General features: G+C 44.9%; 1 protein-coding gene across 7 annotated transcripts in view; it reads right to left on the minus strand.

The window, feature by feature from the left end:
* wdr17 (WD repeat domain 17) overlaps nucleotides 1–22,727 on the minus strand; it is a 253,003-nt gene that overhangs the window by 114,492 nt on the left and 115,784 nt on the right. For all 7 annotated transcript variants that reach the window (XR_006313775.2, XM_087973815.1, XM_043704725.2 and 4 more), the window contains 4 exons: nucleotides 22,244–22,366; nucleotides 21,344–21,531; nucleotides 20,998–21,166; nucleotides 19,007–19,098 (listed from right to left, as the gene is read on the minus strand). Coding sequence is in view for 6 of the 7 variants with exons in the window: in XM_087973815.1 (XP_087829941.1) it covers nucleotides 19,007–19,098; nucleotides 20,998–21,166; nucleotides 21,344–21,531; nucleotides 22,244–22,366 (572 nt within the window). In the remaining variant the exon portion in view is untranslated. The remainder of the gene's footprint in view (nucleotides 1–19,006; nucleotides 19,099–20,997; nucleotides 21,167–21,343; nucleotides 21,532–22,243; nucleotides 22,367–22,727) is intronic.

The raw sequence follows: 22,727 nt of genomic DNA on the forward strand, positions 1-22,727 counted from the left end.
TGAAGCATGAATCCACTCGGTTCCAAAGACTGAAGTGTTGACCGTATCATGTGGAGGGCTACATGTAATGTTGAATGCTCAATTGGCTCTAAAATGCCAAATCGAAAGATGAGGTGCTGCTCTGCAACCTTGTGTTGAGTCTCATTGGAACACGGCAGGAGACTGAGGCCAGAGAGGTCTGGATGGAAGCAAGAAGGAGCATAAAAATACAGGAGACTGGAAACTCAAGAGTCACGCTCACAGGCTGAATGGAAGAATTCCACACCGTGGTCACTCGTGAGGACCACATCATGACCAATTAATACAGCATACGGATTTGAAACAAGTTTGAGTTAAGTGCTGTTTGACCTGGAAAGGGGGGGGGGGGGGGGGGGGGGGGGTTGAGGCCTTGGATGGTGAGAAGGGAAGAGCTCAAAGGGCCAGTGTTGCATCTCCTGAACTTTCAAGGAAAGGAGATTTAGGGAAAGGGAGGGGAGAGGTGACTGAGAAATGGCCAGGGTATCATGGAGGAAGTAGCCACTTTGGAATGCCAGAAAGGGGAGGATGTATGCATGGATGGCACATTGCTGCAAATTACAGACAAGCATTCCATCCGTGGGAGATGGTGAGGACGGGGGAAACCTACTGTGGCTCACAGCATGGGAGCAAGTGACTAAACAAAGGCACAGTGCAACCTTTGGCTAAAGAGTAAGAAAGACACGGGTTATTTTTAGGGTGGAAGTAGATGGCTTTTTGATAAACAAGGGGGTGAAAATTTATTGGGGTAGTGGAGTAATCAGATCAAAAATCAAATTAATGGCGGAACAGGTTTGAAGGGCTGCGGCACCTATATGGCTTTCCAATTTGTACGGTTGTATAATGGTGTGGAAGATAGCATCATTAGAATAGATGTAAAGCAGATGTAGAAACTGGGACAGTGGAATGGAGTTCTTTAGGAAGCAGAATAAAAGGAAATATAGCCAAGGTAGCTGTGGAAATTCTTGTCTTATAGTAAATAGTTGCTTCTGCTATAATAGTAGCTCCGTTCTCATGCAATCCCGTGTTATAAGAACATCACACAATAACAACGCCATTTCAACTAATGGGACTGGAATCGCGATATAACCAATACATCCTTTAAAAGTTTGCACTTTAGAAACAGTGTCCCCAAATTGTCCATCACATTACAGAGAATTTGCATTCATGAATGCTTATTATATCAGAACAACCTATATTGTTCTATTGCCTACGTGCAGAAATGGAAACAGAGAGGACAAGGGAAGGAACTGAAAAGTCAGAAATGGGCCAGAGGGTAGAGTTTGGAAGCAATGTAAATGAAACTTTTCAGTTTTGGGCTGATAGCAAGAACTATGACCAGTTTGGTGAACTGTGTGCCAGAAACGAGGCAAGGAGCCTGAATGGCGCCACAGCAAAGCAGTTCCACAAAAAAGGCAGGCAAAGTGAAGCAGGTACCTGTAGTGACAACTTTTAATTAGAGGGAATGAAAGCTGCGTGGCACGGTGACTCAGTGCTTAGCACTGCTGCCTCACAGCACAAGGGACGTGGGTTCGATTTGATTCTACCCCAAGGTGACTGTCTGCGTGAAGTTTGCACATTCTCCTCATGTCTGCATTGACTTCCTCGCACAGTCCAAAGATAGGGTAAATAGGCAAAGTCTTTTCCCTGGGGTGGGGGAGTCCAGAACTAGAGGGCATAGGTTTAGAGTGAGAGGGAAAAAATATAAAAGAGACCCATAGGGCAACTTTTTCACACAGAGGGTGGTACGTGTATGGAATGAGCTGCCAGAGGAAGTGGTGGAGGCTGGTGCAATTGCAACATTTAAGAGGCATTTGGATGGGTATATGAATAGGAAGGGTTTGGAGGGATATGAGCTGGGTGCTGGCAGGTAGGACTAGATTGGGTTGGGATATCTGGTCGGCATGGACAGGTTGGACCAAAGGGTCTGTTTCCATGCTGTGCATTTCTATGACACTATGACTCCATGCGCAGGTTAGCATGGATTGCCTATGGTAAATTGCCCCATAGTGTCTGAGGATGTGCAGGCTGGATGGGGTTAGCCATGGGAAATATGGGGTTACAGGGATAAGGTGAGGTGGTGGGTCTAGAAGGGATACTTGTCGGAGGGTCAGTGTGGACTTGATGGGCTGAATGGCCAGCTTCCAAACTGCAAGGATTCTTTCAGGAGAGTTGGAGGTGACGTTGCCAAGTGAGTGAGAATGGGTTCAGTCAGGCACAGAAGGGATGGAAATGGGTTGGTCCCCCATTCAAGGAATGAGGCAGACCATTCTGGTGGTGAAGGAGCATTGAAAGATTGGAGATCCACAGTGAAGAGGATACCATTTGGGCCAGGAATTTGGAGTCTCAAAGCGACGGAGGCCACTGCGAGAATTGTGCAGGTTGACTGGGAAGGGACTGGATGTGAGAAGAGAAACAGAACTGAGACAGGAATGAATCAGTTCAGGCGGGCAGGAGCAAGTTGAAACAATGGGTCCACCAGGACAAAGTGAGGACTGCAGATGCTGGAGATCAGAGCTTAAAAATGTGTTGCTGGAAAAGCGCAGCAGGTCAGGCAGCATCAAAGGAGCAGTGGATATTATCAAGGAGTAGAAACAGGACTGGGGCGGGAGGGCTCAAGAAGATCTCGAGAGAAGATACGCCCTGAAAACGATGCATATTGTTCAGCGGCAGGCACATGGCCTGAGGGAAGCAAGTATAATTGGTGGAAATTTGGCAATGGACCTCTGCCAAATCGAGTCAGTTTACCAGACAACAGCATCTCCTTAGTCAGCAGGTCTGACGACAACATTCCAGCTGGACCCGGGGGAACGGAATGCAGTGAGTTCACACAAAGAAGGATTAGATCGAGTGTTGCAAGCAGAGAAATTCAAATGGGAAACGTTCGGCTTTCTGTTCTTTGTGAAAAGATTTGGGATTATGGAGAGGCTACAGGGAGGCGTTCAGGTCAAGGGAGAATGTATCAGAAATGTTATGCCTTTTTGTCTCATTAGTATTGCTTGGAAGCAACAAGGAAATATCTTGGGATCCAGATGAATTTAATCATTTGCTTGCACTTGGCATCATTGCTTTTTATCATCTAAATCCCTTGATGTGTTGTTGGTTTATAATCCTTTCTAGACTATCTCTGGTACATTGTTTATATAACCTGTGAGTAAAACATTCCCCGTCAGGTTATCTCTTTGCCAAAGGCTTAGGAACAATATCAAGGGAGTTGAATTTGATACTTCCAATAGACACAAATCTTCAATTTACAAGTATTGTCTCTATATTAACATATAATGTGGTTAGTGCCACTGAATTAAATTTATTATGCATTTTCAGATGAATAAACATTGAGGATGAATTTGATGCCCATGATAAAGTGTGCCAGAGGCTGTTTAAGAGTGCACTGCACTTTATTCTCTAAACAGCTGATCCGCATAATGACTCAGATTTATTTTCTCAATTTCTTGGCACGTGCTCAAAAAACACATGCAGAGTGAGTCACATCCCTTTTTAATCCTTCGTTGACCTATTTCAATGACTTTCTGGAGTGTTCAAACAACTTTGGCAGACTCTGCGGACTTTACGAGAAGTAACTGATGCAGGCCTGTGCCAAAAGATAAAACACTCCTTGACATCAGGAGCGGCTGATATCCATAAATTGATGCAGAGTTACTTGAGGCTATTTTCCTGATAAGCAGGCCGGCTTCTCCTTCCTATATGATGAATTTTATATCGACCGCGACAGTGAGAGTAAGTCAGAGTGAGTCACTTGTACCTGTCTTTGTCTATACTCTACAAACTGTAACTTGTTCAACACATCTTCTCTGATGTTGCATTAAGTCCCACTCATCCGTTCCTCCAGCCCTCCCTGGCTTCTAGTCCCACAAATCGAGAGCACTCAGACTTATCTTCAAATCATTCTGTGACCTTACTGGAGTCAAGCCATGCAATTACTTCCACCCATGGTTAGGAACAATGTACAACTTTAACTTTTATTTTATATTTTGTGTGATGAGAAGAGGGATACATGGTTTTAATTTCATTTTTACAGTTGCTCTCGTGAGCCTAGGGCCAAGGAGTCAGGAAGTTTTCTCAAAATTGATCTTTTTACCTTAACCTTCTTTTTAAAACTTTGATTCGGACATGTTGCACAATGTTTCCATGTCCTTTATACATTTCAGTTTTATACAGAGGCTGAGTAGGCAGCTGAGGAAATTTGGCATGACGGCAAAGACCCAATCCAACTTTTAGAGATGAGCCATCGAGAGTATTCTGTCTGGATGTATCGTTACCTGGTAGGGCAACTGTACTATTTAAGATCAGAGACGGTTACAGAGAGTGGTGAACTCGGCCCGGACAATCACAAAGGCCAACCTCCCATCTATAGAATCCATCTACCAGGCCCGCTGTCAAGGAAAGGCCGCCAGCATTCTCAAAGATCCTTCCCACCCTGGCAATGTTTTTCTACAACGTCTACCATCGGGGAGAAGGTACAGAAGCCTGAACACACACACCAGCCGGTTTTGCAACAGTCTCTACCTTACTGTTGTTAGAATACTGAATGGACTCACAAACTCTTAACATTCGCCTGTACCTGTGTTTTTGTTTTTGCTGCTGTTTACCTGTTATTTACTTATCTATGTTACTTAACTCTGTGATCTGTATTGCTCACAAAACAAAGCTTTTCACTGTCCCTCGGTACACGTGACAATAAATTCAATTCAATTCAATAAATTGGGTTGATATTGGTAGAAAGAGGAAAGAGGTTCTGCTGAGGGAATATGAGCAGCTAGGGGCTAAATTAAAAAGTACAAAACAAAAGTTAATAATCTCTGGATTACCACCTGAGTCACAAGCTGATTGGCACAGGGTCAACAGGTTAAACAGGTAACCGTGTGGCTGAAAGATTGGTGTGAGAGAAATGGGTTCAAAATCCTGGGACATTGGAAACCAGTGTAGGGGAAGGAGGGGCGAAAACAGAAATTGTTGGAAAAGCTCAGCAGGTCTGGCAACACCTGTGCAGAGAAATCAGAGTTAACATTTCGGGTTGAGTGACCCTTCCTCAGAAGGTGGGAGCTCTATGAGACAGGCTCTACCTGAATCATGCTGGAATCACCTAAACGGGTAAAGGTGGGGGAGGACTCTGTCGAGGTTATTAAAGTTTTCAGAATAAGAAACAGGGCAGAGAGTATGGAAAGGGGCACAAACTTCAGTTGGGATGAATGTTGAGACTGCTGGGAACCCACAGATCCATACTTGCATGAAGCTCAATCGGGCCTGTTGGCAGATTTTCAACACCTAATGTCAGTTCAAATCAACAGGTGTACCCAGACTGGATTCCATTTGGAAACTCACTTATTTAAATCAACTGCTGTGCTGCAACAGTACCACACATTACATAACAACAGACACTGAGAGGAACCATTTGGGGAAAATGCTGCAGAAAGTCGCAGACTTGTGCCTGGATCTCAACAATCTCAGAAGATTGAGGGACTAGAGTCATAGAGTCATAGACATGCACAACACAGAAACAGACCCTTTGGTCCAACCCGTCCATGCCGACCAGATATCCCAACCCAATCTCGTCCCATCTAGCCCGGCCCATATCTCTCCAAATCCTTCCTATTCATATACCCATCCAAATGCCTCTTAAATGTTGCAATTGTACCAGCCTCCACCCACTTCCTCTGGCAGTTCATCCATACACGTACTACCGTCTGTGTGAAAAAGTTGCCCCTTAGGTTTCTTTTATATCTTTCCCCTCTCACCCTAAACCTATGCCTTCTGGTTCTGGACTCCCCGACCCCAGGGAAAATACTTTGCCTATTTACCCTATTCATGCCCCTCATAATTTTGTAAACCTCTATAAGGTCACCCCTCAGCCTCCGACGCTCCAGGGAAAACAGCCCCAGCCTGTTCAGCCTCTCCCTGTAGCTCAAATCCTCCAACCCTGGCAACATCCTTGTAAATCTTTTCTGAACCCTTTCAAGTTTCACAACATCTTTCTGATAGGAAGGAGACCAGAATTGCACGCAATATTCCAACAGTGGCCTAACCAATGTCCTGTACAGCTGCAACATGACCTCCCAACTCCTGTACTCAATACTCTGACCAATAAAGGAAAGCATACCAAATGCCTTCTTCACTATCCTATCTACTTGCGACTCCACTTTCAAGGAGCTATGAACCTGCACTCCAAGGTCTCTTTGTTCAGCAACACTCTCTCGGACCTTACCATTAAGTGTCTATGTCCTGTTAAGATTTGCTTTCCCAAAATGCAGCACCTCGCATTTATCTGAATTAAACTCCATCTGCCACTTGTCAGCCCATTGGCCCATCTGGTCAAGATCCTGTTGTAATCTGAGGTAACCCTCTTCGCTGTCCACTAATGCACTTTCTAAGTGTCACCCCAGCGTCCATTGGAGGTGAAGTGCAAGAGCTGAATTTTACAATCAACTTTCTGGAATGAGTGGCTCTGTGGTGTTTATTGAAAAAACTGAAAAGGTTCATGGAAGATATTCCCTGTGTTTTTAGTTTTATTATGTAATGTAATGTGTTTAAGAGCTGACAGCAGGTGAGGCAAGTGCACATCATCCTGTGTAAAAGCCCATTGTTGATGTGTGGCATGAAAATAAGGATATGTACTTTGAAGTTAATTACATCAGAAATACTTCAGTTAGCATTTCTTTCAAAAATGCTAAATTTTATTTAGAATTTATACAAATGAACATTTTATTTCCTCTAATTTTAACTTATACAAAGAGAAAATGGTGTAACAAATATTTATGCAATAGGAAATCTCTCACGAGCAATTTTGGGATGTATGCTTTTTAAAAAAAAACTGTATGGCGAGGAATGAGAAAATAAAAAGATCTGAGATCTTGGGTGAGAAGGAATTAACTTTTTTTATCTGTAAAAGGATTACTGGCAAGACCAGCATTTGTTTGCTATCTCCTCGAGAAGATGATGCTGAGGAACATTCACAAGGTTAGATTAGATTAGATTAGATTAGATTAGATTAGATTAGATTCCCTACAGTGTGGAAACAGGTCCTTTGGCCCAACAAGTCCACACCGACCCTCTGAAGAGTACCCCCCCCCCACCTTCTGACTAATGAACCTAACACTACGGGCAATTTAGCATGACCTATTCACTTGACCTGCACATCTTTGGACTGTGGGAGGAAACCGGAGCACCCGGAGGAAGCCCACGCAGACACGGGGAGAATGTGCAAACTCCAAACAGTCAGTCACGGAAAGGCTGGAATCGAACCTGGGACCCTGGTGCTGTGAGGCAGCAATGCTAACCACTGAGCCACCGTGCTGCCCCATAGGGTTAGTCCACAGGGTTAGCGTAGGTACAATAAGAAAAGTATGAAGCATGTAGGAAGTGAACAAAATTGTAAATATTTTTAAAAAATATTTAAGAAGGGGGGCATGGTGGCTTTGTGGTTAGCACTGCTGCCTCACAGCGCCAGGGACCCAAGCGACTGTCTGAGTGGAGCTTGTACCTTCTCCCAGTGTCTGTGTGGGTTTCCTCCCACAGTCGAAGGTTAGGCGGATTGGCCATGCTAAATTGCCCACAGTGTCCAGGATGTGCAGGCTAGGTGATTAGCCATGGGAAACACAGGGTTACAGGAAGAGGGTGGGGGTGGGGGTGGGGGTGGGTGGGACGCTCTTCGGAGGGTTGATGTGGACTCGAAGGGCCGAATGGCCTGCTTCCACAGGGTAGGGATTCTATAATTCAGGTACAGTGGTTAAGGGGACAAGTACAAGAATGGAGGTAGTCAACACGGGACTGAGGGCGTTGTACTTAAACATATACACAACAAGGTGTGGCGTTCAGTTCTGGTCGTCACATTATAGGAAGGAAGTGGAAGCTTTGGAGAGGGTGCAGAAATGGTTTACCCAGACACTGCCTGGATTAGAGAGGATTGAGCTAAAAGGAGAGGCTAGAAAAACTCAGGTTATTATCTCTGGAGTGGCGGAGACTGAGGGAAACTTGACAGAAGTCTATAAAATTACGAGACGCGCAGGTAGGGTGGACGGTCAGAATCATTTTACTCGAGTCGAAATATCTAATACAACGGGGCATGCATTTAAGGTGAGGGGGGGAAGTTCAAATGAGCTGTGAGGGGCAAGGTTTTTACATAGAGAGTGGTAGGAGTCTGGTACAAACTGCCAGAGGTAGTGGTGGAGGTAGATATAATAGGGGTGGGGAGACTTTGAGATAAGCACATGAATATGTACACAAGGCATGGAAGAATATGGACCAAGGGCAGGCAGAAGGGATTCGTTTAATTTGACATCATGTTCGGCACAACATCATGGGCCGAAGGGCCCGTTCCTGTGTTGTACTGTTCTATGTTCGAAGGTAAATGAGCTTTTACCGCAGTTTGAAATTGACAAGTACAATGTTGTGGGTATCGCAGAGATGTGGCTGCAAATGGATCAGGGCTAGTAACTAAATATCCAAGGATACATGTCCTGTTGAAAGGACAGGCAGATGGGCAGAGAGAGCAGGGTTGCCTGCTTTTTAAGAAATGAAATTAAATTGATAGTAAGAAGTGATCGAGAGTCGGAAGACATTGAATCTGTGTGGGTACAGTTGAGGAACCGTGAAAGGAAAAAGACCCTGATGGGAGTTGTGTACAGGCGTCCTAACAGCAGTTAGGATGTTGGGAAGGAAATACATGAGGAGATAGAAAACACATGCAGGAAATGCACTATTACATTAATCATGGGAGACTTCAATATGCATGTGGACTGGGAAAATGAGGTTAATAGCGGATTTCAAGAAAAGGAATGAGTAGAATGTCTATGAAATGTGTTTTTTGGAGTAACTTATGGTGCAGCCCACTCGGCAACAGCAATTCTGGATTTGGTGATGTGCAGTGAGGCAGGCTTGATTAAGGAGCTTAAGGTGAATGACCCCTGGGGGCAGTGACTATAACATGATAGAATTTCACCCGCAGTCTGAGAGGGAGAAGCTGGACCCAGTTGTCATGGTATCGTAATGGAATAAAAGTAACTGCAAAAACATGAGGGAAGAGCTGGCCAGAGTTGACCGGAAGGGGAGTCGAGCAGGGAAGATGGTACAGCAGTGATGCTAGGGGTTTCTGGGGGGGTAATCTGGAGGCACAGCAGACGTTCATCCCAAGGAAGAAGAACCATACTAAAGGGAACTATACTAAGGAAGGGAAGGTTGACAAGGGAAGCCAGGGACAGCATAAGAGCAAAGCATAGAATGTGGTGAAGATTAGTGGGAAGCCAGAAAATTGGAGGTCTTTAAAAATCAGCAGAAAGTAACTAAAAAAGCAACAAGGGGGGAGAAGATGAAATATGAGAGCAAGCTAGCTTGTAATATAAAAAATTGCAAGAGATGTTATGGATATCTAAAAGGTAAGAGAGAGGCAAGAGTGGACTTTGGACAGATGGAAAAGGAGGCTGGAGAAGGAGTAATAGGGAACAAAGAAATGGTAGAGGAACTGAATTGGTACTTTGCATCAATTTCACGATGAAAGACACCCGCAGCATAACAAAACTTCAAGAGAGTCAGGGAGCAGATGGGAGTGTACCGGTCATTGCTAAGGAAGCTGAGGGGTGACTTTATGGAGGTTTATAAAATCATGAGGGGCATGAATAGGGTAAATAGACAAGGTCTTTTCCCTGGGGTAGGGGAGTCCAGAACTAGAGGGTTTAGGGTGAGAGGGGAAAGATATAAAAGGGACCTAAGGGGAAACTTTTTCATGCAGAGAGTGGTGAGTGTATGGAATGAGCTGCCAAAAGAAGTGATGGAGGCTGGTACAATTACAACATCAAAAAGGCATCTGGATGGGTATTATGAATAGGAAAGGTTTGGAAGGATATGGGCCAAGTGCCGGCAAATGAAACTAGACTCATTTAGGATATCTGGTTGGCATGGACGATTTGGCCCAAAGGGTCTGTTTCTGTGCTATACATCTCTATGACTCTATAAGAAGAAGGTGCAAAAAAGCTGAAAGGTCTGAAGGAAGATAAATCTCGTGGACTAGATGGACTATACCCCAGAGTTCTGAAGGAGACAGCTGACGAGATTGGAGAGGCATTGATTGTGACCTTTCAGGAATCAATGGAGTCAGGGAGAGTCCCAGATAACTGGAAAGGGAGGGAGGCGGGAGAGGGAAAACTGTACGCTGGTTAGTCTGACCTCGGTTGCTGGTAAGAATTTAGAGTCCATTATTAAGGATGAGATTGTGGACTACTTGGAAGTGCATGGTAAAATAGGGTTGAGTCAGCACAGCTTCATCAAGTGGAAGTCATGCCTAAAAAATCTGTTCAAATTCTTTGAGGAGGTAATGAGCAAATTAGACAAAGGAGATTCAGTGGATGCAATTTATTTAGATTTCCATAAGGCCTTTGACAAGGTGCCATCAGAGCCCATGGTGTTAGGGGCAAGGGATTGGCATGGTAAAGGATTGTCTGACTGGCAGAAGGCAGACAGTAGGGATAAAGAGGTCTTTTACAGAATCGCAGTGACTAGCTGAATTCTGCAGGAGTCAGTGTTGGAACCACAACTATTCATGTTATACGTTAGCGATCTGGCTGAAAGAACTGAGGGCATTGTTGCTAAGTTTGAGTATGATACAAAGATAGGTGGAGGGCAGGTAGTGTTGAGGAAGTTGGGAGGCTTCAGAAAGACCTTGAAAGGATAAGCGAGTGGGCAAAGAAGTGGCAAATGGAATACAAGGTGGGACTTTCTAAGTGGGGAATGGCTTCACAAATCTGAAGCACAAAGGGATTTGGTATTCCTAGTTCAGGACTCTCTTAAGGTTAACATATAAGTATAGTTAGCAGTTAGGAAGACACATGCTACATTAGCATTCATTTCAAGAGGGCTAGAATACAAGAGCGGGGATGTATTGCTGAGGCTGTATTTGGATCTCCGCATTTGAAATATTTTGAGCAGTTTTTGGGCCCGGTATCTAAGGAAGGCCTTGTTGGCATTGGAAGGAATCCAGAGGAAATTTACAACAATGACCCCTGGGATGATGAGCTTGTCATATGAGAAGCAGTTGATGACTCTGAGTTTGAACTCAATGGAGGTTAGAAGGATGAGTGTTGATCTGATTGAAACTTAGAGAGTACAGAGTGGACGTGGGGAGAAGATTTTTCCTCCTCTAGGAGAAACTAGGGCCCGAGAGAACAGCCTCAAAATAAAGGGAACGACCCTTCAGAACTGAGATGAGGAGGAATGTCTTCAGCCAGAGGGTGGCGAATCTGTGGAATTCATTGCTGCAGAGGGCTGTTGAGATCAAGTCATTGAGTGCATTAAGACAGAGATAAATAGGTTCTTCATCAGTAACGGGATGAAAGATTACTGGCAGAAGGCAGAAGAAGGGGGTTGAGAAACATATCAGCCATGTACGAATGGTGGAGCAGACTCGATGGGCTGAAAGGCCTAATTCTGTCTTACCTCCTCTGGTTTTATGTTCTTGATGATGCTTAGGCTCATGGTGGAAGATTGAAGGCTTTTTGTTTGTTTACTTGCATTTTAATTAGATTTTATATGCCTTGAAATGAAGAGATGGGGTTAACAGCTTTGTGCATTCATGAAAAACAAAACAAATTGTGCTGATGCCTATAAAGAGGCACAGAGAAACCCAGACAGCAGTCAATCAGTGTGTGCCAGACTATAGAGGCAGGAATGTTAGGTTATTTGTTAGTTTTTCTTCAGGGAAAGTTATCTGTTTAAAGAAAGAAAGTGCACAGTGGATGCAAAGAAAGTCTGTGGAATGAAACCGGTTATAACAGTGCTAGCATTGGCTTGGAGTTGATGGTAAACTTTTGCGGGGGCTTTAAGTTTGCATGAATAATACTGGGATAAAAGGAGTAATGCAAGATTGAACCCTTTTCTACTGCTTTAATTAAGTCTTCTGAACATTTAGTGTAATACATTTCATGTTTTTTCTTGTTTGTTAAACACCTTGGTCTTTTTTGTTAAAAGTACATGGACGGACTCTTACAAATATGTTTAGCAAGTGACCTCCACCTCCTGGAGAAACAAAATTAGAGTCTACCACGTGAGGTTTCAGTCTAGGATCTGACATTCCAGTCATGACACCAGCTGGGTTGTTAACAGTTCATATTTTATTCCCAATACCTGTTGATTGCCTATCTCTGGCCTCCTGAGCATCTTCTTTTCACTTTGTTCCGAGATTAGTGGCAGAGATCGCCAGACCTTACTCTCTCAAACTCTCTCCCTCTGTACATATCTACTTTATTCTTCTTTCTTTTCCTTGAAATAAATTTTTTCTAAAGCCATTTTTTCATTGCGACCTTCCATCATTCATTGAAACTCTTCATTCTGACTTGACAATTTAGAACAATGACATAATATATTTTGTCGATCAAAATTTATACAGAGGCAAACTTTTATTCTTGGTTGCAAAGTTTCTGTCAACTCTCAGACTCACTGTAGGGGAATCATGGAATAGTAAGTGGATTATGAGCAAGTCACTCTTTTTGCATTGGGCTGTCATGATGAATGGTCATATTATCATTGCTTGGGTCTAAAGTGGAGGAAAAATTGATTTTGGTTTGCAGTTCCATGAAGATATGACTTGTGTTTTTAAAAGATTGAATAGGAATTTGAATAATGAGCTAAAAAACAGCACTTCCACAGAATTTTAGTTAAATGGCTAGTGAGCAGCCCCTTTGCTTCCAGAAGTAATTGCCAGATGTTTGCTGATTTGAATTTTGCAACCCTGAGAGACAGGTTTCATTCAGAGAGCTCTATAACATCAGAGATGCCATCAGTAGCAGGCTCCAGATCAGTCAGGGCATGGGGTATAGAAAGCTTGGGTTGCTTAGATGAAAATTGGAGAAGCAGAAGGCTGTGGGTGGGGGGTGGTCAGAAATGAAAACATCCCACAAGGCTGTGGAAGATGTGAATCTACTATAATCGCAATTCACAATGTGGTCACTTCTGAATTGGGGAGAAAGTGAGGACTGCAGATGCTGGAGATCAGAGCTGAAAATGTGTTGCTGGAAAAGCGCAGCAGGTCAGGTAGCATCCAAGGAACAGGAGAATTGACATTTTGGGCATAAGCCCTTCTTCAGGAATGAGGAAAGTGAGTCCAGCAGGCTAAGATAAAAGATAGGGAGGAGGAACTTGGGGGAGGGACGTTGGAAATGCGATAGGTGGAAGGAGGTCAAGGTGAGGGTGATAGGCCGGCGTGGGGTGGGGGGGGAGAGGTCAGGAAGAAGATTGTAGGTTAGGAAGGTGGTGCTGAGTTCGAGGGATTTGACTGAGACAAGGTGGGGGGAGGGGAAATGAGGAAACTGGAGAAATCTGAGTTCATCCCTTGTGGTTGGAGGGTTCCCAGGCAGAAGATGAGGCGCTCTTCCTCCAACCGTCGTGTTGCTATGGTCTGGCGATGGAGGAGTCCAAGGACCTGCATGTCCTTGGTGGAGTGGGAGGGGCAGTTAAAGTGTTGAGTCACGGGGTGGTTGGGTTGGTTGGTCCGGGTATCCCAGAGGTGTTCTCTGAAGCGTTCCGCAAGTGCGGCCTGTCTCCCCAAAATAGAGGAGGCCACATCGGGTGCAGCAGATGCAATAGATGATGTGTGTGGAGGTGCAGGTGAATTTGTGGCAGATATGGAAGTATCCCTTGGGGCCTTGGAGGGAAGTAAGGGGGGAGGTGTGGGCGCACGTTTTGCATTTCTTGCAGTTGCAGGGGAAGGTGCCGGGAGTGGAGGTTGGGTTGGTGGGGGGTGTGGACCTGACGAGGGAGTCACGGAGGGAGTTCCCTCCAAGGAAAAGAAATGCAAAACGCAGTGAAATTGTACTAGTTTGGTTTGGGAGCACGGTCAGTAAGTAGTGTGGACTATTTGGACTGAAGGGTCTGTTTCCATGTTGTATGACTCGATAAAAGCAGCGATGTGCAACTGAGACTTTATAAAGCTCTAGTTAGGCCCCATTTAGAATACTGTGTCTAATTTTGGGCTCCACACCTCAAGAAGGACATACTGGCACTGGAGCGTGTCCAGCGGAGCTTCACACGGATGATCCCTGGAATGGTAGGCCTAACATATGAACAGTTGAGCACCCTGGGATTGTATTCATTAGAGTTTAGAAGGGTGGGGGGAGATCTAATAGAAACTTGCAAGGTTATGCATGGCTTCAAAAGGGTGGACGCCGAGAAGTTATTTCCGTTGGGCGGGGATACTAGGACCCATGGGCACAGCCTTAGAATTAGAAGGGGTCAATTTAAAACAGAAATTGAGGAGACATTTCTTCAGCCAGAGAGTGGTGGGCCTGTGGAATTCATTGCCATGGAGCGCAGTGGAGGCTGGGATGTTAAATGTCTTCAAGGCAGAGATTGATATATTCTTGATCTCACAAGGAATTAAGGGCTATGGGGAGAGTGCGGGTAAGTGGAGTTGAAGTGCCCATCTCCATGATTAAATTACAGAGTGGACTCGGTGGGCCAAATTGCCTTATTTCCACTCCTATGTCTTATGGTCTTATTTCAATCAAGTTCTTCTCTCCAACCAAATTGCCAATAAAGCAGGTAACTCACTCCAAAGCAATCAGAGGTTGGCAGTCCTCCAGTGCTGGCAACACCACAAAGTGCAGTGGCCATATTTGGTACTCCAGTAGGATCTACCATGAGGATCCCCAATGGATTCCCAGCTAGAGGTGTGTGTGGGATGAGTGGAGGTTCACAGGGAGGGAAGGAAAGAGTTACTGATGAGGAGGTGGGAGAGGATAATGGAGTGGTTCACTGATGCAGGGTCTCTTCTTTGGACCTTAAGTTAATGATAGACATGCTCAGTGGGCAGCTTGCTAACTCAACAGTGTTATATGAATGACCTTCCCAGAGGGTGAGTCTCATTGGATGAATATCTATGGCTTAGGAGTGAGATACTCCTCAAACAGTAAACCTGTTTGAACTGCAGCTTGACAGGTAGCATCCTTGTGGCTGAAACACAAGGTAAAAACTCAACATTAGAGATGTTGAACATGAAACCTCAGCTGGCCCTTTCACACCATTCTCTGGAAATGCTGCACTGTCTTAGATACTGTCCTTTGGATAAGCTCTAACCACGACTTCAGAGTCTAGATTAGAGTGATGCTGGAAAAGCACAGCAGATCAGGCAGCATCCAAATCCCGCCCCCCCAGAACCCCGAGGGGAACATCACCCCTGCTAATCACTCCAGCCCCATTCCCCCTACCACCACTCCCATGCCAGTTACAGGCTCCGCCCCCAATCCCAGTTCCACACCGACCCCAGGTCCCAGCTCCCAGCCCTGCCGAGTTTTCACCATGCCCCCAGACCTCCCCATTACTGAGGACGAATGATCAGTCCTCACCAAAGGCCTTATCTTTATCCCCCTCCGCCCACACATCAATGAATTTAATACACGTCGTGACGTCGAACACTTCTTCCGCCGCCTCCTCCTACAAGCGCTTACTTTCACAATCATGACTCCCGCCCACCTTCCAATGACCCCTTCGCCCACCTCCAACACACTCCATCCACCTGAACACCCCGCGCTGGCCTATTACCTGCCCTTGACCACTTCATTTCCAACTGCCATCGGGACATTAACCACCTCAACCAGTATGCCCCCATTCCCCCCCTCCAAACTCTCACCCTCACAATGCACAGCCCTCCACTCCCTCTGCTCCAATCCCAACCTCACCATCAAGCAAGCAGATAAAGAGGGTGAAGTGGTAGTCTGGCGCACTGACCTCTACACCGCTGAAGCCAAACGCCAACTCGAGGACACCTCTTCCTATTGCCCCCTCGACCATGACGCCACCCCGCATCACCAAACCATCATCTCCCAGACCATACAGAACCTCATCACCTCAGGAGATCTCCCACCCACAGCTTCCAACCTCATAGTCCTGGAACCCCGCACCGCCCAATTCTACCTCCTTCCCAAGATCCACAAGCCTGACCACCCCAGCCGACCCATTGTCTTAGCATGCTCCTGCCCCACCGAACTCATCTCCACCCCTACCTCGACACTGTCCTATTCCCCCCCCAGTCCAGTAACTCCCCACATACGTTCGAGACACCACCCATGCCCTCCACCTCCTCCAAGACTTCCATTTCCCTGGCCCCCAACACCTCATCTATACCATGGACATACAATCCCTCTACACCTCCATCCGCCATGACCAGGGCCTCCAAGCCCTCCGTTTCCTCTTCTCCCAACATCCCCAACAGTACCCTTCCACTGACACTCTCATCCGTTTGACTGAACTGGTCCTGACCCTTCACAATTTCTCCTTCGAATCTTCCCACTTCCTCCAGACCAAAGGGGTAGCCATGGGCACCCATATGGGCCCCAGCTATGCCTGTCTCTTTGTTGGCTACGTAGAACAGTCCATCTTCCGTAGCTACACCAGCACCACTCCCCACCTCTTCCTCCGCTACATTGATGACTGCATCGGCGCCACCTCCTGCTCCCGCGAGGAGGTTGAGCAGTTCATCAACTTCACCAACACATTCCACCCTGACCTTAAATTTACCTGGACCATCTCTGACACATCCCTCCCCTTCCTGGACCTCTCCATCTCCATCAATGACGCCCGACTTAACACTGACATTTTTTACAGACTCACCGACTCCCACAGCTACCTGGATTACACCTCCTCCCACCCTACCTCCTGCAAAAATGCCATCCCATATTCCCAATTCCTCCCCGTCCGCCGTATCTGCTCCCAGGATGACCAGTTTCACCGCAGAACACACCATATGGCTTCCTTCATTAACAACCGTAATTTCCCTCCCCAAGTGGTTGAAGATGCCCTCCAATACATCTCATGCATGTCCTGCACCTCCGCCCTCAGACCCCACCCCTCCAACTGCAACAATGACTGAACCTCCCAGTCCTCACCTTCCACCCCACCAACCTCCACATAAACCGCATCATCCGCCGACATTTCCATCACATACAAATGGACCCCACCACCAGGGATATATTTCCCTCCTCACCCCTATCCACATTCTGCAAAGACCATTTCCTCCGTGACTACCTGGTCAGGTCTTTATCCCCAACAACCCACCCTCCCCTCCTGGCACCTTCACTGCCACCACAGGAACTGCAAAACCTGCACCCACACCTCCCCCCTCAACTCCATTCAAGACCCTAAAGGAGCCTTCCACATCTATCAACGTTTCACCTGCACATCCACCAATGTCATTTATTGTATCCGTTGCTCCCGATGTGGTCTCCTTTACATTGGGGAGACTGGATGCCTTCTTGCAGAGCGCTTCAGGGAACATCTCCGAGACACCTGCACCAATCAACCCCACTGCCCCGTGGCCGAACATTTCGACTCCCCCTCCCACTCTGTCGAGGACATGCAGGTCCTGGGCCTCCTCCATCGCCGCTCCCTCACCACTCGATGCCTGGAGGAAGCACGCCTCATTATCCACCTCGGAACACTTCAACCCCAGGGCATCAATTGGGCTTCAACAGTTTCCTCATTTCTCCGCTTCTCACCTTACCCCCAGCTCCAACCTTCCAGCTCAGCACTGTCCTCATGACCTGTCCCTCCTGCCAATCTCCCTTCCCACCTCTCCACTCCACCCTCCTCTCTGACCTATCACCTTCATCCCCACCTCATCTACCTATTGTACTCTTTGCTACCTTCTCCCCAGGCCCACTCCCCTTTCCATTTATCTGTCTCTGCCTCATTCCTGATGAAGGGCTTTTGCCTGAAACGTCGATTTTCCTGCTCCTCGGATGCTGCCTGACCTGCTGTGCTTTTCCAGCACCACTCTAGTCTTGACTCTATTCTCCAACATTGGCAGTCCTCATTTTCACCTTTCAACCACTACTTCAGGTTGATACAAAAGATTGTCTAGCATTCTCCTGGTCAGCAGTTGCCCTTCAATCAACAGCACTACAGCAACTACAGCTGTGTAAAGGCACATCCTTTCAAACTGTTTTATATTTATACTTGGACTCACCAGGGTATTTGTAAGAAATAAAAGGTGAAATAACATTTATTTTGCATGTTAGAAGAGTTGGTCGAGCCAGTTTCTGTTCAAGAGCTTCCTAAGTAAGAACTACAGAAAAGCAAAGAGTTATCAGCAATTATGTAATTTCTTTGTAAAAACAAAATTCTCCAAAGTCCACAGTGAACTATTAAAGGTCTCTTTTAGAGAAAACATTCCAGGTATGTCTCCAAAACTTGAAATAAATTCCTTTTTCCACATTCCTTCATGCTTAAGAACTACGAGTATTAATAAATTGAAGTGTGTTGTTGTAACCAGATATTGTACAGAAAGGACATGTACACACAACACAATAGGTGGCAGCCAATTGGCTCAATTCTCAGGGCAATACCTTGACCAACCAGAGTCAACTTGTCTAGTTTAAACTTTGAACAAAGCTTGGCAGTTAACTATCAGTCATCATCAGCTGCTGCACATTCTATGGCAACTGCTTTTTTTTTTAGATTACTTTAGATTACTTTACAGTGTGGAAACACTGCTTTGCTTTGTCAGAGTCCACTTGCCAACCAATCAGTACTCTCCTCTTCCAGAGTATAAATGATGTCTTCCTTTCACTTTGGTATTTCTTGTTCACTATTTTGACAAGTGCAAGATAAAAAGCTTTGATAAAAAGTCTTTCTCAGCAATATTCAAGCTCTGTACTACCAAGTGACTGTAAAACATATGATTTGGTTCCTTGGAATCCTGCTGTGAGCAAATTTACCACTGCATTTCCCTAAATGACAATAGTAATGAAGCATCTATGCACTTTGGGTCATTCTGAGTACACAAATAGTTTATGTTGTTAATTTGTTCCATTTCTGATGAATGATCATTGTCTGAGAAGATTAGCTCAGTCCCTCTCTCTTTGGATGTTGCTTGATCTGCTGACTGTGTTCAGCTTTTCAGTTTTTAACCTTGCCCACTTTCTGATTCTCCAGTTACAACAAAGTCAATTTCTCATATGCTTTATGGAAAAGTAGGTGGAGTGTAACAACTTACCTCATTAAACCGGGTAACCGTTTTTCCTTTTTTTACATCCCATATAAAAGCTCCATTGCGTGAGGTTGCACCTGCAATGCAGTTGAGGTCACCTTTAAATAATAAGGACATTAATATGCATTGTGAAGTGTTGAGCACCGACTCATTTAAATACTTAAATAAGGAAACTGCTCTTGTTCTAGTCACTGCTAACATAAAAGTTACAGTCTCTGCCTAGAGCAAATATGACACCATAGCATCAGGACTGAATCTAACTTGGCTGTGAGGCTGTACTAAAGAGACAGACGACAGGTTTATTTTGGGGGATACAAGAAAAAGTGTGCACCTTAAAATTGCAGTGCACATTTATCTGATTGTATATGAGTTGAAAATCATTTTTGATAAATTAAAGTTCAACCGTCGTCAGCATGGCATTAGATAGTCAGTCGGACAGGTTAGAGTGATGCAGCATGGTCAGACTCAAGCTGGTGCTTTGAAAGAGCTACACAAGGAACACTGCTCCCCCGATCTTTTCCCTAAATTTGTTCTCCCATTTGAGTGTTGATCCAATAACCCTTTGAAAGTTATCATTGACTGTGCTTCCATCTTTCAGGGCACACATTTCACATCACAATGAGTCAATCCTTTTTAATTTTCTTTCCTCCTGTCACTTTCGGCTGTTCTGGCAATCACTTTAAACCTGTATCCTCCAGGTGCCCATCCTGTCCCCAGAAGGGGTTTCCTTTTATTTGCTGCAAACAAAGCTTGTCGTGATTTTGAACACTTCTACCGAAGTCCTAAGGAATGCCACCCTAGTGTCTCTACACTCTCTGGGACACCAGAAGGCCACATTTGATTTAATCTGAAGTGGCTGCCTGACATTTTGCCTTGATCTCTGCTTATTTTTGCAACAACTCTTTATCTCCTTCTTTGCTCAACGGTTTACATCTGCTGAGACCCTTGGCATCACAATTTCATGAACTTGGCTTGTCTCATATGTTTCTGGGGAGGCACAGGAGAGCGCGAGTGCAGGGCTGTAGCGCAGTGGTAATGCTATTGGGCTCATAATCCAGAGGCCCTGGGACATCAGCTCAAGTTCCACAATAGCATCTGGTGGAAACTCAAGTTAACTTGTAAGTCTTGGTTAAAATTGTCTCAGTAATTGATTCCACAAAATTATCGATTTTGCTATTAAAACACGTCTGCTTCACTAATGTCTTTCACTGGAGGAAATCTCCCTTCCTAGCTACGTCTGGCCAACATGTGAAACTAGACCCACAGCAATAGAGGTCTACAACACTGAGATAAGCCCTTCGATCCATTAAGTATGCGCCAGTCAAAAACAGCTACCTAATTATTCTAATCCCATTTTCTGGCACTTGATCCATAGCCTTGTATGCCATGGCATCACAAATGCACATCTAAATATTTCTTAAACATTATGAGGGTTTCTGGCTCTACCAGTGTAACAGGCAGTGAGTTCCATACTCCCACACAAACCCCAAAAAAATCCTCACATTGTCTCCAAACCTCCTGTTCCCGACCTTAAATCGATGCCTCTGATCATTGATCCCTCTACCAAGTGGAAAAGCTTCTTCCTGACAACACTATCTCTACCCTCATAATGTTACACATCTCAGTCATATCCCCTCTCAGTCTCTCTCTGCTGCAAGGAACCAATCCTAGCCTGTTCAGTACTCTCTTCATAACTAAAACTCTCCCGACCAGACAACATCCTGGTAATTCTCCTCTCCAAAACAGTTGACTTCTTAACTGCATTTGAAACGGTCTGGTGAGCCTTTCAGTTAGAGACACCACCTTCCTAACAGCAATGAAGGAGGGGGATCAAATCCTGGTCTTGCCAAGGAAACTCATGAGAATAACAGTTTTTTGGTGAGTACTCCACATGAAGATGATGTGGTGAAGCTTCAATGGTGCTAATCCTTCTGCTGCGATAGTGGGTGTTCAGTATTTAACTGTACTAACTGAGAACCAGCTCTGTGATAGCTTACCTGGAGCCCAGGACAAGGAGTAGATTACTCCCTCATTACCCGGGGAAGTGTAGACTGCTGTCAATGTGTTTATATCCCACACCTTTATTGTCCCATCAAATGATGCCGTGGCTAGGAGGTTGGGATCATCTGGTTTAAATTTACAGTCAAAGATTGTTTCCACATGACCCTAGAATACAGAGAGAGAATAAGATTCGTTTATGGATCCACTGTCAGCCTTTTTCTAATGATGCCACATCCATAGCTACTTTCTCTTCAATGGAGACAGCACAAAGGATACAGTGAGAGTCACAATGGAGCCTGAAATACAACTGGAGAGGCAAAACGGAGAAAGAATGGAGCCTACCAAATCTCGCAGAAAGTTCCACTTCTTCTCTCCCATGTCATATAGCCCAACTCCACCATCCATGAAACAACACACAGCATGTCCAGGTGGAAGAGAAAACGCTTGATTTTGAGAGAGGGTTGGAGGGGGAATGGCTTCACTGGTTGATGACGTATGGTGATTCTTAGACGGGGAATGGGTCGAATAGCCTGCAAAGGACAGCATTAAAGTTCACTTCTAATTTTCTCGCCTTTCAACATAGTTCTAGTTAACCTACAGCCCCTCGTCAACTTGGCAATTTAATCAATCATCCCATCCCCATTGACTGACACTGATGGATGTTCATAAACAGTTTCAGAGAGTTTTGTTATCAGAAATGCCCATTGCAGTTTTCTGAACACATTATACGCAGAGACACTGAATGCTGGTTCACTGAGGGCGCAACTTGTCTAAACACAGGGACCAAAACATTGACAAATTATCAGCTCTTCATTTGTTTTTAAAAATGACCTTGATAACTAGGTGATGGTCAGTTCCTCTGCTGCCATGCAAGTACTGGGGATCCGGTTAATATTAGCATTAATTATCAGTTCTGAGGCCCATTGAATTGCAGGTCATTTGGGCCTCAGGGTGTCTCAGCTTAGGAATGCACTCACTGGGGCCTTACTTCTGAATTGATTTTCTTTGTTCTTGGCTGAAATTTGAAGCAGAATATTGAATTTTTTCTTGATCTGAATTATGAAGTTCTTAACTGTTTGTCAGCTATTCTCTCCCCCTCATAATCTATGTTAAAAAATTCCATTTACAAGAGATAAGTATCAAAAAATGCATAAATTTGACTTTGATATGGGGACTCTGTAGATCTAATCAATTAAACATATAAGCCCTATTATAAACTATGACTTTCAAATGACTACCCACATTTTTTCTTTGGTGAAGAACTCAGCACATGTAAAGCATGAAATCCTGTCTTCTTCAACTTGAAGTTATCAATTGGCGTTGTTCTTGAGACATTCCAAACTCGCAAAACACCAACTTGAGAATCTGAAAATTAGATGAAAGGTATTGAAATATGAGAAAAATAATAGGCAGGCAGCAGGAAAGGTCCATCATTAATCACACTGTTCAGACAATGAGCCAGTTATCACAGTAATATTAGATATCACCAATATTAGTTTCAAATAAACCTCTCAACTTGAAAGGAGCAACGAAAATGCAAGAGACTACTGATATAATCCCACTGGCATCCTTGATACAAAATAGTTGAACAAAAGAGAAAAGGTTTGCATTTATTTAGCAATTTTCACAACTTCAGGACATCTCAAAAGGTTTTGCAATGGAATGCAAAGTCAGCATTTGTTGCCTATCCCTAAATACCCTCCAGCTGAGTTGCTTGCTAGGTCAT

Source organism: Chiloscyllium plagiosum, unplaced genomic scaffold, assembly GCF_037043375.1.
Source record: "Chiloscyllium plagiosum isolate Xiang-an unplaced genomic scaffold, Cpla_swu_hap1 HiC_scaffold_2, whole genome shotgun sequence".
Lineage (NCBI taxonomy): Eukaryota > Metazoa > Chordata > Chondrichthyes > Orectolobiformes > Hemiscylliidae > Chiloscyllium > Chiloscyllium plagiosum.